General features: G+C 41.1%; 1 protein-coding gene across 1 annotated transcript; it reads right to left on the bottom strand.

Moving 5' to 3' along the window:
* Positions 1-794: 794 nt before the first annotated feature.
* Positions 795-22,373, bottom strand: LOC142743537 (catechol O-methyltransferase-like). Its single transcript, XM_075854403.1, has 5 exons — positions 22,256-22,373; positions 20,652-20,805; positions 2,623-2,816; positions 1,695-1,826; positions 795-1,067 (listed from the first exon to the last, which is right to left on the bottom strand). The coding sequence occupies exons 1-5, from the start codon at positions 22,295-22,297 to the stop codon at positions 888-890; spliced, it is 702 nt and encodes a 233-aa protein (XP_075710518.1). The 5' UTR covers positions 22,298-22,373; the 3' UTR covers positions 795-887.
* Between the last annotated feature and the right edge of the window lie 226 nt (positions 22,374-22,599).

The following is a 22,599-nucleotide window of genomic DNA, read 5'->3' as shown; positions in this document are numbered from 1 at the left end:
TGCATCACAGCAACATTCTTTCAAAGTTCTATCGTGTATTCTTTCTAGGACATCTTGTGAATGTGGCAGGAGCATGTAACCCAGATTTGTGACGTCCTAAACTCCCTCTTTGAAACTTTGGCTCCAACAATTGACGGACTTGCAAAGCATGGAGGATCTGACTTCTCAAATAATTAATCGCCATGAGACTTTCCTTTTAACTTGGCACTACTGGTTAGTGTTTCAAGACTCTGTGCAAAACAATACTAGCCCATTGAACACCCCATTTGTGAGGATCTGGACCATCTCAAGCAAGGGGGGGTGTCAACGGGAGGCACCCCTTACACTCCTCCCCTTTTCTCTCTTTCTCTGCTCTTTCCTGAATACTTATTTTCTTGTCACCTTTATGATGTAAGTATATATTCATATGTAGATATGTATACAACTTTTTGTAGGGCCTGTGTGCCCCTTTTTTTTCATTATTTCTTTGATTATTTTAACCCACTTCTTTGAAAAGTCCTCCTTTAGTTATCCTTTCCCCTGATCGTATACCATATCTTAGAAAATGTTAAATAAAGAAAAAGAAATTGGGGAAAACTTCCTTCAGAAGTACAATACACAGGGTTGCTGGTATTAATTTAAAATGTTGATCCAGGGATCAGTTTGATTGCTAGTAGGGGTCAGGATGGCATTTTTGGTCTATACCATTCATGGGTGGATTTTGCCTATCTCTGGATCAACTGGGATTTGTAAGTATAAAAGGTTGAAACTTGGTGGACTTTGCTCTTTTTTCATAAATAATTAACAGTGAAACATTTTTCAGTTTGCTTCTTGACAATTAAATCTTTTTTCTCTTTTATTTTTTATACAGTGCAGTTATGGTGGGTCTGTTCTCGACAGTAAGAACACTACCCTTTGAAAACGGCCTTTTCCATGGCATCCAACTTATCTGTGTACTCCACATGAGATGGATAGTTAGTGCAGTCATAGCTTCCACTTGTCCGGACATATTCGAGGAATTCTGGAGCTCCAGGATACACAACATTGTCTGCTAGTAACACAGATCCCTTCTTGATTAAGCCACATTCCTGTTCAAGATACATAAGAAACCACAATTAAATGTGCTACTCTCGTACATACAAATCTTCATAAATAAATAATGTACATTGCTCAAGTTGAGGTTTACTTAAGAATAATGAAGCTGTGTTTTATGCCAAGTAACAGGCCGGATCAAGACTCCTTGATAAATAATTAAACTGCTCCTGCGTTTATTTGCAATCATTGACATTTATCTGTAAATATCAAGACTACTATAAGTTAGATTGTGTGACAAGTCATATTCTACAGTGAAGTTATATTTTTTTTAAGCACATAATATTGGTGGAATATCTAATACCTGATTTGTTTGCAATGTTTCCCTAGGGAAATTCACTTGCGATTTTACGGCAACTTGCTCGTAATGAAGTATCGCGATCTAGCCCTAGACTTGATTTTTACGATTCCAATGACAATGATTATATATTCTGTAATAATGAGGCATAGCGTTAGGCAGGAATAGATGTGTTATAGCAGTGGAAATCTGGTGACTATAAGAATCACATTATAGTAGAAACATTCCCAGACTATCTGTTCAGGAGTACCTTCTACTGGCTACTTGTGTACCTGTCTGATGCCTAGTAAACGGCATACAACATGCTACAAATAACCTTACTCACCTCAAGTAACTTGGTGTCAGCTGTATATCTGATCCCGAAATGGTCAATAAATACAAAGTCCACCTGATCCACATTGTACTTTGTTTTCAGGCTAGGAATGACGACCTCCGTAGAGCCCTCCAGAATCTCCACCTGGGGAATCAAGATATTTTATGACTTTATATGAAGCTTTTTATATATATATATATATATATATATATATATATATAAAAAATTTGTATTAAAAAAAATATATATATATTGTCACACACCTGAATAACGTCTAATCTAGAATGACAGCCTGACAATCATCTTAGAAATATGACTTAAAATCAGCTATTTGCAAATGTGCAATAACTACAGTAACTGCAATAAACTAATTGGATAATTGTAGTGATAAAACTTGAAAAGCCATTGGAAACAACTGGCTTGAGGGTCAATTGGCTCATTTAAAAAGTATGCCGCTATTCAGCCAGCATGTATCTTGGCACGGTTCACAAAACGCCATAGCCACTCATTTTGTTGGCATGATAGAAATATACATATAAGGAGTGGTGAAAGTACCACGGATCAGTACATGTATGTGGGTGACAGAAGGCCAATGGAGAAAAGGGGAGTTCGTACTAATTCCCCCTCTTCCTTTCCAGTCTTATTAGTTATCTAGAGGACTGCAACCATAAAATTCCTATGCTCATGTTTTTTCAGGATTGCATTTCTGCTGAAAATGCTACAGGTAGTGTTATTTCTTTTCCGTCAGGTTTGCATTTTTCTTTCATGGCCAGAATGTAGCATGTTGCATTACTTTTTGCAGTAAAAAACAAAATGGAAACTTGACAGAACTATCATAACTCAATGAGAATCATTGCAAAAAGCATTCATCATTTCCATTGTGCTATATAGTCAACATAGTCACACTTTCTATTATTTAAATGATTTCTGTAATAAGAACCTTGTCCTGCACTCCAGCAAACTCGATCATCTCTTTAGCCACAGCGGCATGAACTGGATTCATCTCCACAGTAAGCAGACGACATCCTGGTTTCAGTAGACGGGCTATACGAATGGCCGAATATCCACAATATGTGCCAAGTTCCAGAACTGTGGTAGGATTTGTCTCTTTGACAACATTATCCAGAATCAGGCCTGAAATACAAATTTGATACTATCAAAAGGTCCATGAACATCCGATAATATGAAATAGTTTCCCTGCCATGTTGTCATGTACAACTCAAAATCCTAAATAATTAACATATGTGAAGGAGCATGTACCCTATAAGAGCAATGTTATTTTGAAATTTATATCAGCCTTGGTAGCCCTCTATTGTAGAACACTGCTGCCTTAGGACAGAAGGAAAAAAGATCACAGCCTACGGGTATGTTCACACAGTGTGGATAAAAGCACACAGCGTATCCGCCCTGTGCGCCGCAGGGAATTCCGGCCGGAAAAACGCACCAAATTGTGGTGCAGTTTTCAGCCAGAATGTCCGCTGTGAAAACTGCACAGAAAGAAAAAAAAGTGGATACTTAACATGGTGACGCGTTCCTCCGACGTTCTGACATCCTGACACTCTGCAGTCCTGGAATGACGTTTCACCCCATGTGACCACTGCAGCCTCTGATTGGGTGCAGCAGTTACATGAGATGAAACGTCATTTCAGGAGGCTGGCCTGGATGAAGAAATACAGACTTCTGGGTAAGTATAAGATTTTTTTTTCTGAGTTGTGATTTTTGCGGCGGAATCGCTGCGACTCGGCTGCAAAAAAACACAACATCTGATATTTGTTGCGAATTTTACCTCCCTATTGAATTCAATGGGGAAATCCCACAACAAATAAGCAGAGTTTACGCAAATACCGTTGACATGTTGCGGATTAAAAAAACGCACCGCAGGTCAATATCTGAGCGTTTTTTCCGTGTATCATTTACGTAGCATGTGGATGAGATTTGCTGCTACTTTATTATGCTTCAGATTTTCCGCAACCAAATCCGTTGCGGAAAATGCACAGTATTTACGCTACGTGTGATCTGACCCTACAAGTGTCACTTCTCCCCCTGTTCAGCCTCTCGTGACCCCAGGAGTGTGATATTGGAACTTTTGTTAATGTTATCGCATCTCTCTTAGGCCCTGTTCACACTGAGTTTTTTTCACTGCATCAAAATCCACTCCAAAAAATGCCTGAAACCGCCTACCATTGATTTCATGCTCTCTTCCCATGGTTCCATCTCTGACCTCCCATTGAAATTAATGGGAGGCAGAGAAAGTGCTTTTCGCGTCATTTTTTGCCCGTTATGCTCAATGGCCGCGGCCGAAAAACGCTGCGAAAAAACAGTAAGAAAGTGCAGGTAGGTCAAAATCTGCAAAATACTCCATGTGAGCAGGGCCTTACTGATCAGAAAGAATATGTGCTCTCTTATTGCCACATATAAGGGATCTTTTTTTTTCCTCCACTAAAGGCTCTTTTACACAAACGCTCATTCACGATCATTGCCCTGTGTAAACGTTTGCCCGTTCATCAGCTGATCTGCTCCTTTACGGGACCAATAAAATGGTCACTAGGGAGATGTGCTGCCGACTTGGTGCAAATGTATTGAGACAAACAATCGTAGTAGCGATCATTCGTCCCCATACATAACTGATCACTGCTCCTTGTGAAAGAAGCGCAGATTAATGAGCTGTCTGTTGATTCAGATCGGGCCGTCTAAAAGGACCAAGGGGTGAGAAGATGAGCTGTTACTTATCTAATCGCACTGGCGTCTAACCAGGACATTTGTCGGCTGTGTGAATCAAATGTTTTGTTGATTTTGTAATATGTGCCTATAATCTAGAACTTTTATTTTTGGGATGTCCTGCATGTTTAAGTCTCTTGAGTCAGACTTTTATCCACAAATATAAATTTGAATGCATTTTTTACAAAATGTTACACTTTGATGCAACATTGCCTTAAAGTGTAGCTAAATGTTCGACAAACTTCTTTCAGAAGTTTGTATTGGTGGGGGTCCGAGCACGGAGACCCCTACCAATCGCTAAACAAAGCAGCTGAAGCGTTCGTGTGAGCGCTCATCCGCTTCGTGTCTGTTCGGCTTTTTCCGGAAAGCCGATGTATCGGTGTACGGGCTCATAGACTTTCTATTGAGTCCGTACACGATACATTTATTTCCGGAAAAAGCCGAACAGAAACGAAGCAGCTGAGCGCTCACACGAACGCTTCAGCTGTTTGGTTCTAGCGATTTGATGGGGGTCTCCGTGCTCGGACCCCCACCAATACAAACTTCTGACATGTCACTATGACATGTCAGAAGTTTGTCAAACGTTTAGCTACACTTTAACTGGTTGCCGACACAGGACGAGTATGCTCGTCCTGAGCGGCGAGCACTTCGCGCATTAGGACGAGCATACTCGTCCTGTGTGACAGCCGTCCCTGCCGTCTCTGTGTGTGCGATCGAGAGCGGGGCAACGGCTGTAATACACAGCCACGGCCCCGCTCTGACAGCGGAGAGGAGAGAAACATCTTCTCTCCGCTGTTAACCCTTTGAACGCCGCGATGACAGCTGATCGCGGCGTTCAAAGAGAGGGGACTGCACATTGATCGCGTCACAGAATATAACTGTGACGCGATCAAAGCCCACAACTCGTATGGCCAGACAGCCCAGGGTCCAGTGAAGGACCCCAGGGCTGTCTGAACATATTTCCTGTTGTTAGGGCATACTGAGGTATGCCCTAACAACTGCCTGTGTACGATCAGTAACAGGCTAATGTACTGGCATATAGATCTATGCCAGTACATCACAGTTACAAAATAAAAATCAAAATGATAAATCCCTTTATGGGATTAACAAAAAAAGTTAAATGAATGTAAAAAAAAAATAATGGTAAATAAATAAAAAGTCAAAAAAATACAGAGAAACACACATTTTTTATAATAAATAAACTTTTTAAAATATAAGTCCCAAAACATGAAATAATATAGACATATTTGGTATCGCCACGACCGTAACAACGTGTACAACAAATGTATACCATTATTTATGATGATCGGTGTATGGTGTAAAAAAAAAAATATTAAAACTGCTGCGCAACTGCTTTTTTTCTTCATTTTAATCTAATTAAAAATTTATAGAAATTAAACGATAATGTATTTGTACCAAAAAATGGTACGTACATAAAGTACAACTCGTGCCGCAAAAAACAATGTCTCATACAACTATGTCGTACAAAAAATAAAAGCGTTATGAGCGTCGGGATGCAAAGAGGGAAATGTAAAAAAAATTGCTCTGTCCTCAAGGCTAAAATTGGCCGTGTCCTTAAGGGGTTAAGGGAAACATGAATGTAAAGTGCCCGGTAGCATTTTCTCAATGTGCCAGGTGTCTGCTTTCACAAAATATATGGTTATGGTGTATAATAGGTTTGTTATTTTATCATTTAGGTTTTTTTTGTGTATGTCAAAAGTGTGGAAATTGTCCTAAAACCCCTGGCTGCAAAAGTGTTTTATTGACGGACTGATAATATTGTTTTCAGTCAGATCTTCTGATCCCTTTGAAATAGGCTGTGTTGGCTGACATTTATCTAATGTGTATGGCTAGCTTTAGGGGTTATTCCCTAGAATATCTGGAAATCGATCACAGGCCGTAGATCTTCACTGGTCTTTCAAAATATTCTTATGACAAATTGTGTCTCAAAAACATTAAAGCTGAATCCACTATCATCTATTGTATATACAATTTTAGCGGATATCCCTTTCGTGTTGGACTACAATTGCTTAGATTCACATACTGAACTTGAAGTAGCAATTTTGTTCCTGCACATAACTTTACTATGATCATCTCCAGCCCAGGGCCGAAACTGCAATGTACCTGAAATGCCATCTTTAACCCCTTAACGACCAAGGACGAAAATGAACGTCCTGGTCGGCTGCTAGTTCCCGCACCATGACGTTCATTTTCGTCCGCATTTCAAACTGTCACTCTGTGTAAACACAGAGTGACAGACCCGCGCTGACAGTTGTCCCCGACAGCTGAGACATCAGTCTTGCCGGACAGCGGACCATCGCCGCTGATTTCGGCAGTTAACCCCTTAAGTGCGGCGACGGATTGCCGTCGCCGCATTTAAGTGGTTTGAAGCACATCAGCAGCCCCCACGAAGTGATCGTGGGGGCTACCGATGCTTGTCACGGCAATCGGAGGTCAGATAATGACCTCCGGGTTGCCATGCACGGAAGCCTCGGAGGAACAGCCTCCGGCCGTTCCTCCTCTGCTTCCTGTCAGTGTGACAGTCACGTCACAATGACAGTTAGAGTACATCACACTATGTGTGTAGTGTAATGTACTCTAATTTCACTGTATAGTTTAGATAGACATCTAATTGTGCTCCCACAATATAAAGAAATTTAATTATAAGGTTCACTGAAATGACAACTGAGTAAAAAGATATCTTTAATAGTAACTAGTTTAAAAACAGGGGTAACACACCACTGTGACATAAGCCCCACCGTGAAAATAAAAAATGTATTAAACAAAAAAACACTGAGTTATTATGATACCTATATCTCTGTGTTTAAATGATATTTGTAGGAATCAGCATATACCCAGGGCACAACCGTAGTACAAACCCAAATTGAAGCATAGGTGTCCGACAAAATCGGATCTCCTAACGCTGGGTGTAACACAATATAGTTGTCCCCAATGCACACATTCCATAAACATTAAACGACCCTACGCGTTTCAGATACTCATCCTCAGGGGTCCGTATCTTGGTAACTCTGGCCTCATCACCAGCGATATTAGTATTCAGCAGCGGATATTCCGCTGTGCGTCACGGGAAGATGCACGTATCGATGTCAACGGCATACTTCATTGCAGGCGCTAGGTTACTATAAACGCTAAACTCCACCCATCGTATTCGGCGGCAACACATGAATTGACCAATCACAACACCCTCTCGATTCGTGACACCTGCCCATGTGACCCCCCGCCGTCAGCTGACAAACAAAGGTCATCATCGGCCGCATCATGCCGAACGCGCAGGCGCAGTGGAAGCCAAGGACATATCGCCCGGACTGCCAAACACGAGGAGGTAAGCGCTAAAAGATGATATGTTATAAGTATATCTTGCGGGACAGTATAACACCGCAAGTGGGCAACCTCACAAAGCAACTCAAGAGTAAATAATCACATATGAGGTGGACGAAGTTGCTGAAATCTCTATTCCTTAGAAAAACTGACAACACGATCTCTTTATTTATTGGCTAATCAGTGTAGCCATCTCAAATAGGTAATGCAAAAAATGCAGATAAACACTCACCCACCCCAAGGTAAACCACCTATAGGGGGATGGTATCACACATTTAGATAAAACATGTATAATTGGTCTGCTCATTTAAACCTGCTGGTTGTATACATTCCAGTCTATGGATCCATTGCGCTTCCTTCCGTAAAATCAGGTTGTCCCAGTCCCCTCCTCTTTTGGGGGGTCTGACGAGTTCAATTGCTTGAAATTTTAACACTGCTGCCTGGCCTTGGTGTTTAGCATGCACGTGCTTGGATATTGGAGTGTCCCTACCATGGATAATATCTCCAACATGCTCCCTAATACGACGACGAAATTGTCGTACTGTTTTACCCACATAATTTAGGGGGCATGGGCATGTGATTAGGTAAACTACTCCTGCTGTCTTACAATTGACATAATCCCGAATATTGTATTTTTTCTGTGTGACAACACTGGTAAAACTATTCCCTTTAAGAATGAAATCACAGGCTTTACAACTACCACATCTGAAAGTGCCTGGTGTTTGTCTATCCAGCCATGTGCCCCTAGGTGAAATGGGGTCGAAACAGCTGTGCATGACTCTGTCCCTTATATTTTTCCCTCTCCGATACGTAACAGATGGCCTCTGTGTGATCTGGTCTACTAAATCTATATCAGAACTGAGAATACGCCAATACCTATTCAGTATCTGCATAATGTCATTTTGTTTTGAGTCATAGGTGCCTATGAGTCTGGTAACTTGTTCTTCTTTCCGTTTTTTAGGGACCAGGAGACATTGCCTATCTGCATCCCTTGCTCCCTCATAGGCCTTCCTAATGACACTCTCGGGGAAGCCTCTATCCTTCAATCTTGTTTTGAGTTCCTGGGCCTGGCACTCAAAATCACCCATAGAGCTACAATTCCTGCGTACTCTCATAAATTGGCCTTTCGGAATGCCACGTTTGAGGGAATAAGGATGACAGCTATTCCATTGCAAAAAACTATTAGTTGCTGTTTCTTTACGATGTACCTTTGTGCGGATTGTACCTCCTTCCGTTTTTGTGATTTTCAAGTCTAAAAAAGACAGTTCGTTTTCACTAATCTCACATGTAAACCTAAGTCCTACATCATTTTTGTTGAGGGCTGCTACGAACCTATGGAACTCATCTGCTGTAGAGTTCCAGAGAATCAGCACGTCATCAATATATCTAATCCATAGTCCAACGGATGAAGTCCAATTGACAAATTTGTCCCCAAAAACAATTGTCTCCTCCCACCAGCCAAGAAATAGATTTGCATAGGTGGGAGCAGCAGGACTCCCCATTGCAGTACCACATTGCTGATGAAAGATCTTGTCTTCAAAAATAAATATATTTTTTTCAAGAACAAACTGTAATAACTGCAAAACAAATTGGTTATGGGCAGCAAACTGTGTACCTCTTGATCCCAAATAATACTCGATCGCTTTATAACCACATTTGTGAGGTATGGATGAATACAACGCCTCAACATCCAGACTAGCCAGGATTGTATCTTTCTCCAGAGAAATACCATCAATCTGTTTCAAGACATCCATGGTGTCACGTACATATGATGTAAGACTTAAGACAAAAGGGCGCAACACCTGATCAACATAAGTACTCACATTTTGAGTTAAATTATTAATGCCTGAAACAATGGGTCTGCCACGTAAGGGAGGATACCCTTTGTGGATTTTGGGCAGGCTATAAAAACACGCCATAACAGGAAATTGTGGGTACAGGAACCCAAACTCTCCTGCACTAATCAAGGATCTGCTCTTTGCATCACTCAGAATGCTCAGCAACTCCTTCTTGAATAGTGCTGTGGGGTTATCCTTTAAAATGGTGTAACAGTTGTGGTTAAACAATATGTCCTCACACATTTTTTTATAATCATCCCTACTCATGACCACAATGTTCCCACCTTTATCAGATGCTTTTAGAACGATGTTCTGTTTTTTCTCTAGAGTGGTCAGAGCTAGTCGTTCGGACCAAGACAAGTTGTTATCCATGCCCCTACTGTCCTGACTAATATTTTTGATCTCATCTCCCACCATATCCACAAATAAATCCACATTGGTAAAGTCTCCTATAGGTGGCAGCTTTCTACTCTTCATTTTTAGGTTGGTAAAGGGACCTAGACCTGGAGCTCTTCCAGATTCCTCTAATAGCCCCTCCAAGGCTGCAAGGCCTTCCATATCAGACTCTTCCAACCCTAGTTCCATACATTTTTTTCTATTGTGATGTTTGAAAAATTTGATCCATTTGAGTTTACGAGCAAATAAATTAAGATCTTTTATCCACGAGAAAGAGTCAAATTTAACTGTGGGGACAAAGGAAAGTCCTTTTTCTAATAATGTGTTCTCTGGTGCACTCAAATTGTATTCAGATAGGTTAATAATTTGTAGCCTATCCATATTTTTTCCCTTTACTAATCCTTTTGTCCCCTCAGCATATAGCGGGAAATGGGGGGATTGTTGGCTAAAAAATTGTTGCCACTATTAGAAGAGGCTCTACCACGGCCTCTATTTCTACCTCTAGCTCCTCCCCTAAATTTTTGTTTCCCACCGCTACCACCGAAAAATGGGCCCACTCTTTCAGAGTCTGTGGTTTCACTCTCTGATGTGGAAGGGTCAGATTCCCTCGGCCCCCTATTGGTCTGTTGATATTGTTGTTGTTGTGTATGGACAAAATCATACGCTTTTTTCTCCCTAAATTCCTGTAGATCTCTCTGGAATTGGAAGTGTAATGTACTCTAGCAGCGATTAAAGCTGCAAGACTAAGTGTCCCCTAGTGGGACAAGTTAAAAAAGTAAAAAAAAGTAATAAAAATGTTTTCAAAAAAGTGTAAAAATAAAAGTTATAAGTTCTATAAACACTAAATGCTTTTTTTCCTATAATAAGACTTTTATTATAGAAAAAAAATGAACACGTTAAAAAAGTACACATATCTGGTATCACCGCGTTCGTAACGACCCCAACTATAAAGTTATTTTTCCCGCACGATGAACACCCTAAAAAAAATCAATAAAAAACTACGACAGAATCGCAATTTTTTGGGTCACCACCGCTCCCTAAATAAAGAATAAAAAGAGATCAAAAAGTCGCATGTAACCGAAAATAGTACCAATAAAAACTTCTATTCATCCCGCAAAAAACAAGCCCTTACACAGCTTTTTTGACTAAAAAATTATGGCTCTCAGAATATGGTGACACAGAATTTTTTTTTTTTATAAATAAGTCATTTTATTGCGCAAACGCTAAAAAAAAGGACCAAACCTATATACATATGGTATCGCCGTAATCGTACCAACCCGCAGAATAAAGTAAAAATGTCATTTATAGCGTACGGTGAGCGCCGCAAAAAAAACCCCTAAAAAACGGTGTCAGAATTCCTGTTTTTTGCTCAGGATTGCAAAAAAATTTAATAAAAAGTGATCAAAAAAAATTGCATGTACCCCAAAATGGTACCAATGAAAACTACTGATTGTCCCGCAACAAATAAGCCTTCACACCACTCTATTGATGGAAAAATAAAAAAGTTATGGCTCTTGGAAAGCGGGGAGTGAAAATCTAAAATCTGAAAGCAAAAAATGGATCAGTCCTGAAAGGGTTAATTCATTTCTAATGAAAAAACGTATGACAACATGTTGGGTATTTCCGTACTCGGGAGAAATTGCTTTATAAAAAAATGGTTGTTTTTTTCCTCCTTTATCCCTTGTGAAAATGAGAAAATGCAACATTTTAGTGGAAAAAATGTTGATATTAATTTTCGCGCCCTAATTCTAATAAACTCTGCAAAAGACCCGTGGGGTCTAAATGCTCACTATACCCCTAGAAAAATTCCTTGAAGGTTTTTCCAAAATGGGGTCACTTTTGGTGGGTTTCCACTGTTTTGGTCCCTCCAGTGCATTGCAAATGCGACATGGCACAGAAAACCATTCCAGCAAAATCATAAATCCAAATGGCACTCCTTCCCTTCTGAGTCCTGCTGTGGGTCCAAACAGCAGTTTATTACCACATATGGGGTATTGTCGTAATCGGGAGACATTGCTTTACAAATGTTGGGGTGCATTTTCTTCGTTATTCCTTGTAAATAATAAAAATTTCTATGTTGTTTCAGAAAAAAAGTACATTTTAATTCTTACAGACTAATTTCAATATATTTAGCGAAAAACCTGTGTGGTCAAAATGCTAACTATACCCCTAGATAAATACCTTAAGGGGTCTAGTTTTCGAAATGGGGTCGTTTATGGGGAGTTTCTATCATTCTGGCAGCTCAAAGCTTCTCCAAATGTACATTGGGGCCTAAAACATTTTCAAGCAAAATATGAGTCCTGAAAGCCTCCGGGTGTTCCCTTCCTTTGGGGCCCTGCCGTGTGTCCAAACAACGCATTAGGGCCACAATGTGGGTATTTTTGAAAACAGGAGAAAGAGGGTGATAGATTTTGGGGTGTGTTTCTTCATTTTCTTTTTTTTTTTTTTAATTGTATGTTTTTTATTTTCATTTATCATAACATAAATATACAAAACCGTAGTAAATTCAGACAAGTAGATACATCTTATTCGGATAAAGGCGACAACATTTTGCATAGTATATTGGTCATTTTTACAGACGTCAACATCTTATTACCCCAGTGTAGCATATGGATTCCATATGCAAATTGCCCTCTGTCCGCTTATATATCCGAGAAACATTAAAGAGGTTATTGTCTGTTCTGAGTATGAAATAAAGGATATGAAGTTTTAACTCGTTCCTCAATTCACAGTTGTATCTCTCGCCTACACAAAATAAAGATTAATTCCAACAATATTAACACGACAATCGACAGACACATTAGGATAGGGAAGGGATAAGGTAGGAGTTGTAGCTTTAGGAGATATCTTAATCTCTATATTAAACCTGGATGTACTTTAAGAACAGTGGTCTTTCTCTCTCATGGAGGTCTAGAGGAATCGTACATGTCCCAAAACCTCCACACACTTGTAAAGCGGTCTACGCAATTATTCAGTGAGGCCGTCAATGATTCCAATCTCTTGACCTCCTTTATTCTGTTGTAAAGGGCTTCTAGCGTAGGAGGCGTTTTACGTTTCCAATTGGCCGCAATAAGACATTTCGCTGCTGTCAGTATATGTAGAAGTAACCGGGACTGAACTTTCCCCCAACCCTTCGGAGGCACATTTAAAAGATAAGTCAATGCTTGGTTCGCAGGTCTATTCCCAAATACTTCTTGAATGAGATTTTCTACTTCCCCCCAAAAGGGTCGCACTAGTTTGCAGTCCCAAAAAATATGAGGAAGTGTCCCCACGTCGCCGTGGCATCTCCAGCACCTATCCGATACCAACGGGTAAATGCGATGGAGGAATTCCGGGGTGTGATACCAATGCATTAAAATTTTATACTGGTTCTCCTTATAAGCCGCACATAAAGATGACTTCGCTGCCTGGGACCAGATGATTTGCCACAGCGACCTGGGTAACTCCCTACCCAAATATGCCTCCCACCTGGCCATGTATCTATGTCTGGCTGGCTCTTGAAGGGGGGAGTCTGCCAGTATAGCATACATCTCCGATATTAACCCTCTAGTTGAAACAGTTGTTTTGCAGAGCCTTTCAAAGGCTGTGGGCTTAGAGAAACCCTGTTCTGTTCGTATAGAGCTAGCAAAGTGTGTGATTTGAATGTAACTGTAGTATGAGTTGTTGGGCAAATTGTATTTAGCTTGCAACGTTGAAAACGGTAGAATTGTGCGTTGACAAGGGTCTACTATATCAGCAAAGTAAAATAATCCTGCTCTCGACCATGGTTGTGACATCTTTGTAGTGAGGCTCTCTGGTAGGGAGGGATTATATAGGAAAGGTGTCATTAGGGACTTTAAGGAAGATAATGCATATTTCGCCTTCGATAACCTCCAGATATTCCTAGTGAATGTCATTGTGTGTAGGAGGGGGGTCGCTAAAGTGTCCGTCGTCCCCGACCATAATAATGCATTTGGGTGTGTAGGTGCTATCCACAGTTTCTCAATCTCAGTCCATTTATTATATGCCCTTAGAGAGGTCCAACATGGTATCCTTCTCAAATGTACCGCTAAATAGTACCGGTAAACGTCTGGAACCGCTAATCCACCCGCCCCCACCGATGTAAGCATGACTGATACTGGGATTCTATGTCTTTTACCCGCCCAAATGTATTTCAGTAGTGCTGTTTGAAATCTGCAGATGTCTTTTCGTGGTATAGGGACCGGGAGGGTTTCCAGAAGGTATAAGTATTTTGGTAGGATATTCATTTTAACCGCCGATATCCTGCCAAAAAACGACAGGGGTAGGACAGACCATCTAGCTATGAGTTTGCTTATATCCTCAAAGAAGGGGACATAATTATGTTTGTACAGTGAGGTATATGAGCTAGAGATCCGAGTGCCCAAGTATTTTATTGTATCTGTCTTCCAAGTATATTTAAAGGAAGATTGCAGGGTTGTTATGAGCGCTGGGGCTAGATTGATCGGCAAGGCTTCTGTTTTAGAGTTGTTAATTTTATAACCTGAGTATCGACTATATTCCTTCAGAACCAAGTGCAGATTAGGCAGGGATATTTGTGGATTGCGTAGAGTCAGGAGAACATCATCCGCGAAGAGGGATATCTTAAATTCCCTGTCTCTTACCATGATACCCTGTATATCTGGATTTTTCCTGATATATGAAGCCAGTGGCTCTACGCAAAGCACAAAAAGGAGGGGAGAGAGCGGGCAGCCCTGGCGGGTACCATTGAATATAGAAAAGGTTTGGGATGTAGCATGTGGCAATTTCACCGCCGCGTTTGGAGAAGAGTATAGTGCTCGTATCGCTTGGAGGAAAGGGCCAGAAATGCCTATTGTCTCTAGGGTGGCGAAGAGGAAGGACCAATCTAATCGGTCAAAAGCTTTCTCAGCATCTAAGCTCAGGAGTAAGCCCGATGTTTCTGTTTGATTAACCACATCTATCAGGTCTATAGTTCTTCTAGTATTATCCCCTGCCTGTCTATGCATGACAAATCCCACCTGGTCTTTGTGGACTAGTCCAGGTAGTAGGGAGCTCAGTCTATTGGCTAAAATCTTAGTAAATATTTTTAAATCCGCGTTCAGCAGCGATATCGGTCTATAGTTAGAGCAATCAGTATGATCCTTTTCTGGTTTGGGAATAACCGTAATAAAAGAGTGGAGCATTGAGGGAGGTATCTGTTCCCCCATCAGGAAAGAGTTAAAGAGATCTATCATGTGTGGAGTTAGTGAGTCCTGAAAAATTTTGTAATAAAGATAAGAGAAACCATCAGGCCCTGGTGATTTGCCGCTAGGGAGCTCCTTGATCGTATCTTGCATTTCTTCTAACGAAATGGGTGCATTAAGCATATTAATGTCTGATGCTGTGAGAGTAGGTAGAGAGCTGGGTTTTAAATATTCCAAGAGACATTGGGTTCGGGTTGTGGGATCTGTAGGGAGTTGGGACGGTAGTGAATATAGCTTTGTATAATATTGATGGAATAGGTCAGCCTGTTGTTTAGGGTCAAAGAGTAACTGTCCTTGTGAGTTTTTAAGTACCGCTGGGGTCGAATTTAATTGTTTAGTACGTAACTGTGCTGCTAATAGTGAGTGTGCCTTGTTTCCCCGTTCGTAATATTTCTGCTTAGTATATAATAATAACCGTTCCACTTTGGCTATGGAGAGATCTTTTAATTTTCCTCTCGTCTCAATAATGCGACGGAGAGTAACTGTAGAAGGCGATATCGCCATTTTACGCTCCAGGGAAGCAAGTGTCACTGTCAGATCTTTCTGCTGTTGTTTTGTGTCTCGCTTAATCCGTGAAGAAATAGAGATACAGTGCCCCCGAAGAACTGCTTTATGAGCTTCCCATATTGTAGATAGCGTAGGGATCGAGTTTTTGTTAAGGATGAAATATGTGTCAATGTGATTCTTAAGAGCCTCTCGGTGTATCAGATTTTTAATCAGCCTTTCGTTTAGTCTCCAGTGGCATTGTCTTGTAGTCCGCAAGTCTGAACTGAGGTCAAGTATGATCGGTGCGTGGTCCGACCAAGTGATAGGGCCAATATCTGTCGAGGACGTAGAGCGTAATCCCGGAACATTACCTAAAAAGAGGTCTATCCTTGTATGAGTGTTGTGTGGGTGGGAGTAAAAAGTGTATTGTTTAGCCGAAGGATTAGTTACCCTCCACAGGTCATGGAGATTATGTTTACGGATCAGTCGACGAAAGGCTAGGGTATGTCTGCGTAAGTTTGCTGGTGGTGTGGGTACAGTGAGGGACTGTCTATCCCTTATGTCCGATACTGGAAGGTTAAAGTCTCCCCCTATGTAAAGAGTGTTAGGCGGAAGACGTGCGAGTTTTGCAAACACTTTCTCTAGGAAAGGGACCTGCAGGGTATTTGGTGCATAAATATTACATAACGTGAGTGGGACTCCTCTCAATGTCCCTACCAGGATAACATATCGCCCCATTGGGTCCATAATGGACTTATTAACTTGCAGGGGGCAATCTCTAGATACTAGAATCGCGACTCCCGCTTTTTTCTTATTTTGTGTCGCCGTGTATACCATAGGAAAGTGGGACTGCGCAAATTTAAAGGAGCCCGATCTGTCATGGTGCGTTTCCTGGAGAAAAGCAATATCTGCTTTCAAATCCTTTAATTCTTTGAGCGCTAATCTCCGTTTCACATTAGAGTTTAGGCCTTTAACATTTAATGAAACTATACGCGCCATGACAGATCTGATGTCTGTTGATCAAACACAAATATTAACCCCTGTAAGGGGCCCAACCTGTATCCATGGTATGGTGGCAAGAGACCGCAGTTCCTCTTTTTTTCTTTTGAGCCATGTTCTCGAGGATAACTCCTAATATATGTTTCACTACCAGAGAAAGAAGGGGGTGGATAGGGGAGACATAGACATAAAAACACATAAAATATTAGCCATAAACATATACAGCACCGGTACGTTATCAAGTCATACAATTGACTGTGAATGGAAAATGCTTTCCATATGGAGACATAATAATTCAACCGAGTATTATGCATAAAAATCAATGAAAACACTAGGTGCATATAATGCCCTAGGAAAGTGACTCGTCTCCCTAGGGGATACATTTCCCCAGAAGTCGATACAGCCAGGACCCGTCCTAGCATCCTTTCCTCGAAGATCAGCCAAATCTGGTGACTTGGCCTGAGAATCCTCCACCCCCACCCATTCGAGTATAATACAATTTTTGAACAGAAAGAAAAAAGATAGAGAATTAACACATAACAACTGCATCAAGAAAACATTCAATGCGGCTTGTGCACTAGGAAGTGCATATTCGAGTAATAGCCTCCCGCAACAGTTTCCTTTATCTCCGGATTGGAGATCTGCGACCCCTGTCAACACTAGGGTTCTCCCGTGTATCAGGTTTCTTTTTTTGTAGGACTTTATGCCAGATGGGTGGAGGAGGTGGAGGGGGTAAGACTAGATCCCAACTGGGCAACTTCGGTGCAGAGATATCCAATGTGGCGCAGAAGTCCTGAACATCTATAGGCGACCGTAAAACTGCAGAGCGTCCATCTTTTCTAGCTGTAAGACTAAAGGGGAAGCCCCATCGATACAGGATATTAGCATCTTTCAGGATGGAGAGCAGCGGGCGCAGTTGGCGCCGCTTATGTAGGGTTATCCACGAGAGATCCGGCAAAAATTGAATTGTAGCATTTCCATATTCAATGGTTCGCTGGGTTCTAGCCTTGGCCATTATGGTTTCCTTCAACTCAAAATCCGTGACACAGCAAATTATATCTCGTGGCAGGGTGCTGGCTCCTTTAGGTCGTAAGGCTCTGTGAGCTCTGTCTAATTTAATAGGTTGGTCCGCGGCTGCACCTATGACTTTGTTAAAAATGGTAGTCAGGATCTGTTTCACATTTTCGTCTTGTTTCGGTTCAGGCACACCCCTTACTCTGATGTTGTGGCGTCTACCCCGATTATCTAGGTCTTCCAGGTGGTTATGGTAATCACTGAGAGCCGTATTTTGGGCCACTACCGTGGATTGTAGCTGGGAAATATATTGGCGGGTGGAGTCGTGGTCATCTTCCAGCGTTTCCACTCTATTTGCTACATATCTTATGTCTTGTCTTACAGCTGCAATGGCGGCGTTACAGGTATCTTTTACCTCCGCTATAAGCACTTTAAAATCCTCTCTGGTAGGAAGCTGACTTAGGATGGCATGCCAGTCTGCCCTTTTAGGTGCAGGGTACTCAGAGTCTGAGGATGAGAGATCCGCCTGAAGATCTAGGGTTCGGTCACATGAGGATGGACGCACTAAGATGGAGGAAGCTTCTCGCTCCGTCTCACATACCTCCCTTCCCCTGTCCCTAAGACGTTTCGAGGAGGAGGAGGAGGAGGGGGAGGGGGTCTCATCTCTCGGAGGTCTCAGAGCCCTGGGCAAAAGTGGGAAATCTTCCAAGGTAAGAGGTAAGTCACTAACCTGTAGGTTCTTGTGTTTTGGGAAGACTCCTTCCGAGAAAATAGGCAGAGTCTCTGCATGTTGCACTAAAGCATCCAAAGATGGCGGACTGATCTCCACGTGGCTGCCCTCCTTCCTCTGGTAATATCTCTGGTCGGCAATTGTCAAACTAGGTGGCTCCGGTATCTGGGTCTGTACTTGCCCTGTGAGCGGTTCTGTATGCGGGTCTCCCTCCAGGGTTTCCGACGGGCACCATGAAGCCTGCGATGCTGTGTCCGAGGAGGGTGCCAGTAATGGCGCCTGCTCTGTCTGCGCGTCTGCACGGAGGAATGCCTCCAGGGTTCCGGGAGTTGGCGCTCCGGAGGGTGCCAGCTTATTCTCCGGTTTCTTAGGACCACGTTTCACCATCTTGCGGGCTTATCGGGAGGCTAAATCCGAAATTAACCGCTGCTAAAAGGGTGGTTAGTAGAGGAGCTCCGGATCGTGCGTCCTACTCCATCGACATCCGGTCACGCCCCCGTTTCTTCATTTTCATGGTCGCTTTACAAAGAAATCGGTCTTCAAACAAATACTTTTATGAAAAAAGTGAAATTATTTTTTTTTTCACCTGATATGCATTAAATTTAGCAAAGAACTGTGGGGTCAAAATAATTACTATACCCCTAAATAAATACCTTATGGGGTCTAGTTTTCTAAATGGGGTCGTTTATGGGGAGTTTCTATCGTTCTGGCAGCTCAAAGCCTCTCCAAATGTACAGTGGGGCCTAAAACATTTTCAAGCAAAATATGAGTCCTGAAAGCCAAAGGGTGCTCCCTTCCTTTTGGGTCCTGCCGTGTGTCCAGGCAGCGCATTAGGGCCACAATGTTGGTATTTTTGAAAACAGGAGAAACAGGGTGATAGATTTTGTGGTGTGTTTCTTCATTCTCATGGTCGCTTTACAAAGAAATTGGTCTTCAAACTGATACTTTTATGAAAAAAAGTGAAATTATTATTTTTTTCACCTGCTATGTATTAAAGTTAGCAAAAACTGTGGCGTCAAAATACTTACTATACCCTTAGGTAAATACCTTAAGGGGTCTAGTTTTCTAAATGGGGTCATTTGTGGGGGTTTCCACCATTCTGATACCTATGAGCCTCTGAAAACCTGGCTTGGTGCAGGAAAACAAAATGTACTTCAAAATTTATAAAATTATTATTCAATTTGTAAGTCCTCTAAATTGCTGAAAATTTATTTTATTTTTTCAAAAGTGCTGCCAAAATGGAGTAAAGAGATAGAAATATATATTTAATTAAAAAAATTGTACAGTATGTGTGTACATATGTGACATATTGCAGTTAAAAATAGGGGAAAATGGTAATTTTCAAAACATTTCTTCCATTTTTCTATTTTTTAATTAATTTCCGCAAATCGTATCAGTCTACTTTTACCACTAAAATAAAGTACAACATGTGACGAAAAAACAATGTCAGAATTACTTGGATATTCAAAACTTTCACAGAGTTATTCTCTGATAAAGTCAGACATACCAGATTTGACAAATCTGGCTTGGTCATTAAGGTACAAACATTCCCGGTCATTAAGAGGTTAAAGGGCATTATAAAGTGTCCTAATATTCTAAAGGATGTTTACAAGGACATCTGAATGTGCTACATGGACAGAAAAGTGTTCCAATAACTCTATGCCTACTAATATATTCTTAAATATTCCAACCCAGGTACAATGTTTACCTTAACATTTAAATATCTCATTCTATGTTAGTAGTTTTGTTTATACTTTATTACATTATCCTTAGGTAAACTTATGTTGAATGCTTTTTTTCTATTATCCCTGCCACATGTTGAGAACATACCATCCAATCAGGGTCGGACTGGCCCACCTGAGAACCAGAGGATCCTCTGGGGGGCCCAGGCTCTAACACAATAACGGGCCTTAAAAGGTCCAGCAGAGACCACCCCATTTGGAGGTGACTTTAGAGCAATCACTTGCCACTAGGGTTTATTTCTCATGAGTTGTTTCACAAATTACCTATTAGACCTTATTGATGATATGTCCTATGTGTACAATGATAACAACAAGGACTATTATGAAATAAAAAGTAGACATGTTCTATATAGATGGAGGGTGGGCCCTCAAAATTATACCCTCTGGTGGGCCCAAAGGAACCCCAGTCCGACTCTACATCCAATACTCATTTGTAAACCTAAATCACAAAATGACATACTACAAGCTAAAGTTAGATATATCACCTTTTTCATCCCCGACGTTCATGGCCCATTCTTTTTGGCTGCAGTATTTATCTATATGGTCCACCACGCTCTGAGGGTCTCCTTCAGCTGCATTCTGCTTTACAAACTCCAAAATCCTCTGTTCCTTCATTTGAGCCATTTGTACGCGATAATTCTGCAAATCAAGTGAAATTTACTTTAAATCAGTTATCGATTAGTACCATATATTTTCATTGATTGCCGAATGATCTTATTTACAGATCAGTTACCTGCTCATGCATCCAACAGTATGCAATATGGTACACAATACGTCACTCAGTATGAATCCATTTTGCACAAATTTTTATGTCAACTCTGCATAAAACTACCACTTTATAAAAAAAATGGCTAACATAGATGCTGTATTCAGGATGCATACCACACAGACTTGCTCGTGTACATGAGTCCTACATCTGTTCATTTGGATGTGGATACTTGTGTTAGAGTATGTTCACACGACAACGCCAATTACGTCTGAAATTACGGAGCTGTTTTCAGGAGAAAACAGCTCCTGAATTTCAGACGTTTTTACAAGTGCACGCGTTTTTCGCGGCGTCTTTTACGGACGTAATTGGAGCTGTTCTTCATTGGAGTCAATGAAAAACGGCTCCAATTACGTCCCAAGAAGTGTCCTGCACTTCTTTGACGCGGCCGTAATTTTACGCGCCATCTTTTGACAGCGACGCGTAAAATGACAGCTCGTCTGCACAGATCATCGGAAGACCCATTGCAAGCAATGGGCAGATGTTTGCCGACGTATTGGAGCCGTCTTTTCAGGCGTAATTCGAGGCGTAAAACGCCTCCATTACGCCTGAAAATTGGTCGTGTGCACATACCCTAAGCATCAGTAGGGTTACCATCTCTTATGGCTGTCAATCTCCCACTGTCTATCCGTTACCAATTTTTTTTATACATGATCAGTACATTCAATGAAAGGTGATATCTGAATGAAATAGATCACACGGGGTCATATAACTAGCTTCTCCCATGGATCGTTTGGCAAAACTGTTCATGGTTCTGTTTATGTTTTGCTGTCCACAAGATGGCAGGCTTGACACAATACTGCCACATGTTCTGCTTTATACCTTGAAAAATATTTTATCCTGGTGGTGACATAATGTCAAATGCATCCCCACTTCTTATGTATTTTTGTGCACTGTTAGTATATGTAGTATATGACACTAGATCCAGATTTTATCTACCTCCTTTTTCTCTAGCTAAGCAATACACGGACATACATAATAAACTGAGACCAAGTCATGACAATATAACAATATGGAGCAAGTATTACTCCGAATTAATAATAACAGTGCATTAAACATTTTACTATTGTAGAAAAATAAGAACTAATAATTGCACAATAAGATATAACTGCCTCAAAGCAGTTTAACAGGAAGAACAATAGGGCTGAAATGTGACTAAGAAAGGCAAATGAAGGATTAGAGCCAGGGGCTAGCAGATCTGATCTGTATAACAGATCTTATTATTTTCTACCCATGTCCAAGCGAATAGTGACCTTTCATAGCTGCTCGTTTTTTACGATTCTGTGTTTCGCTGAACTGAACAAGTTAACAATCCGTACTCACTGTGCGCTCTGCAGATCCAGGAAGTGTGGAGCTACAAGTCATGTGGGATTCACCTATTATTCCTCAGCCGGCATGACTAAGCAAAGTGGATGTGAGGATTATTCCCGCAAAAACGACAAGCAAGGGCTTTAGGTAATGTAGGGCCCCAAGATTATTTATACAAGGGTAGTCTGGACAATGTAAATAAAATCCATGATGTGCATACATAACACGGAAATATACTGTGCTGAGAACGAGTATTTGCTCTCCTCCAGATATCTTAATGTAATATTAGACAAGGAGAACTTGTGGTGAAGGAGACTGAATACTTTTTCTGAAAAAAATCATGCAATAAAATGAGTCAC

Source organism: Rhinoderma darwinii, chromosome 1 (genome assembly GCF_050947455.1).
Source record: "Rhinoderma darwinii isolate aRhiDar2 chromosome 1, aRhiDar2.hap1, whole genome shotgun sequence".
NCBI lineage: Eukaryota > Metazoa > Chordata > Amphibia > Anura > Rhinodermatidae > Rhinoderma > Rhinoderma darwinii.
The sequence above is the reverse complement of the archived record's forward strand: the minus strand, read 5'-3'. Positions and strand labels throughout refer to the sequence as shown.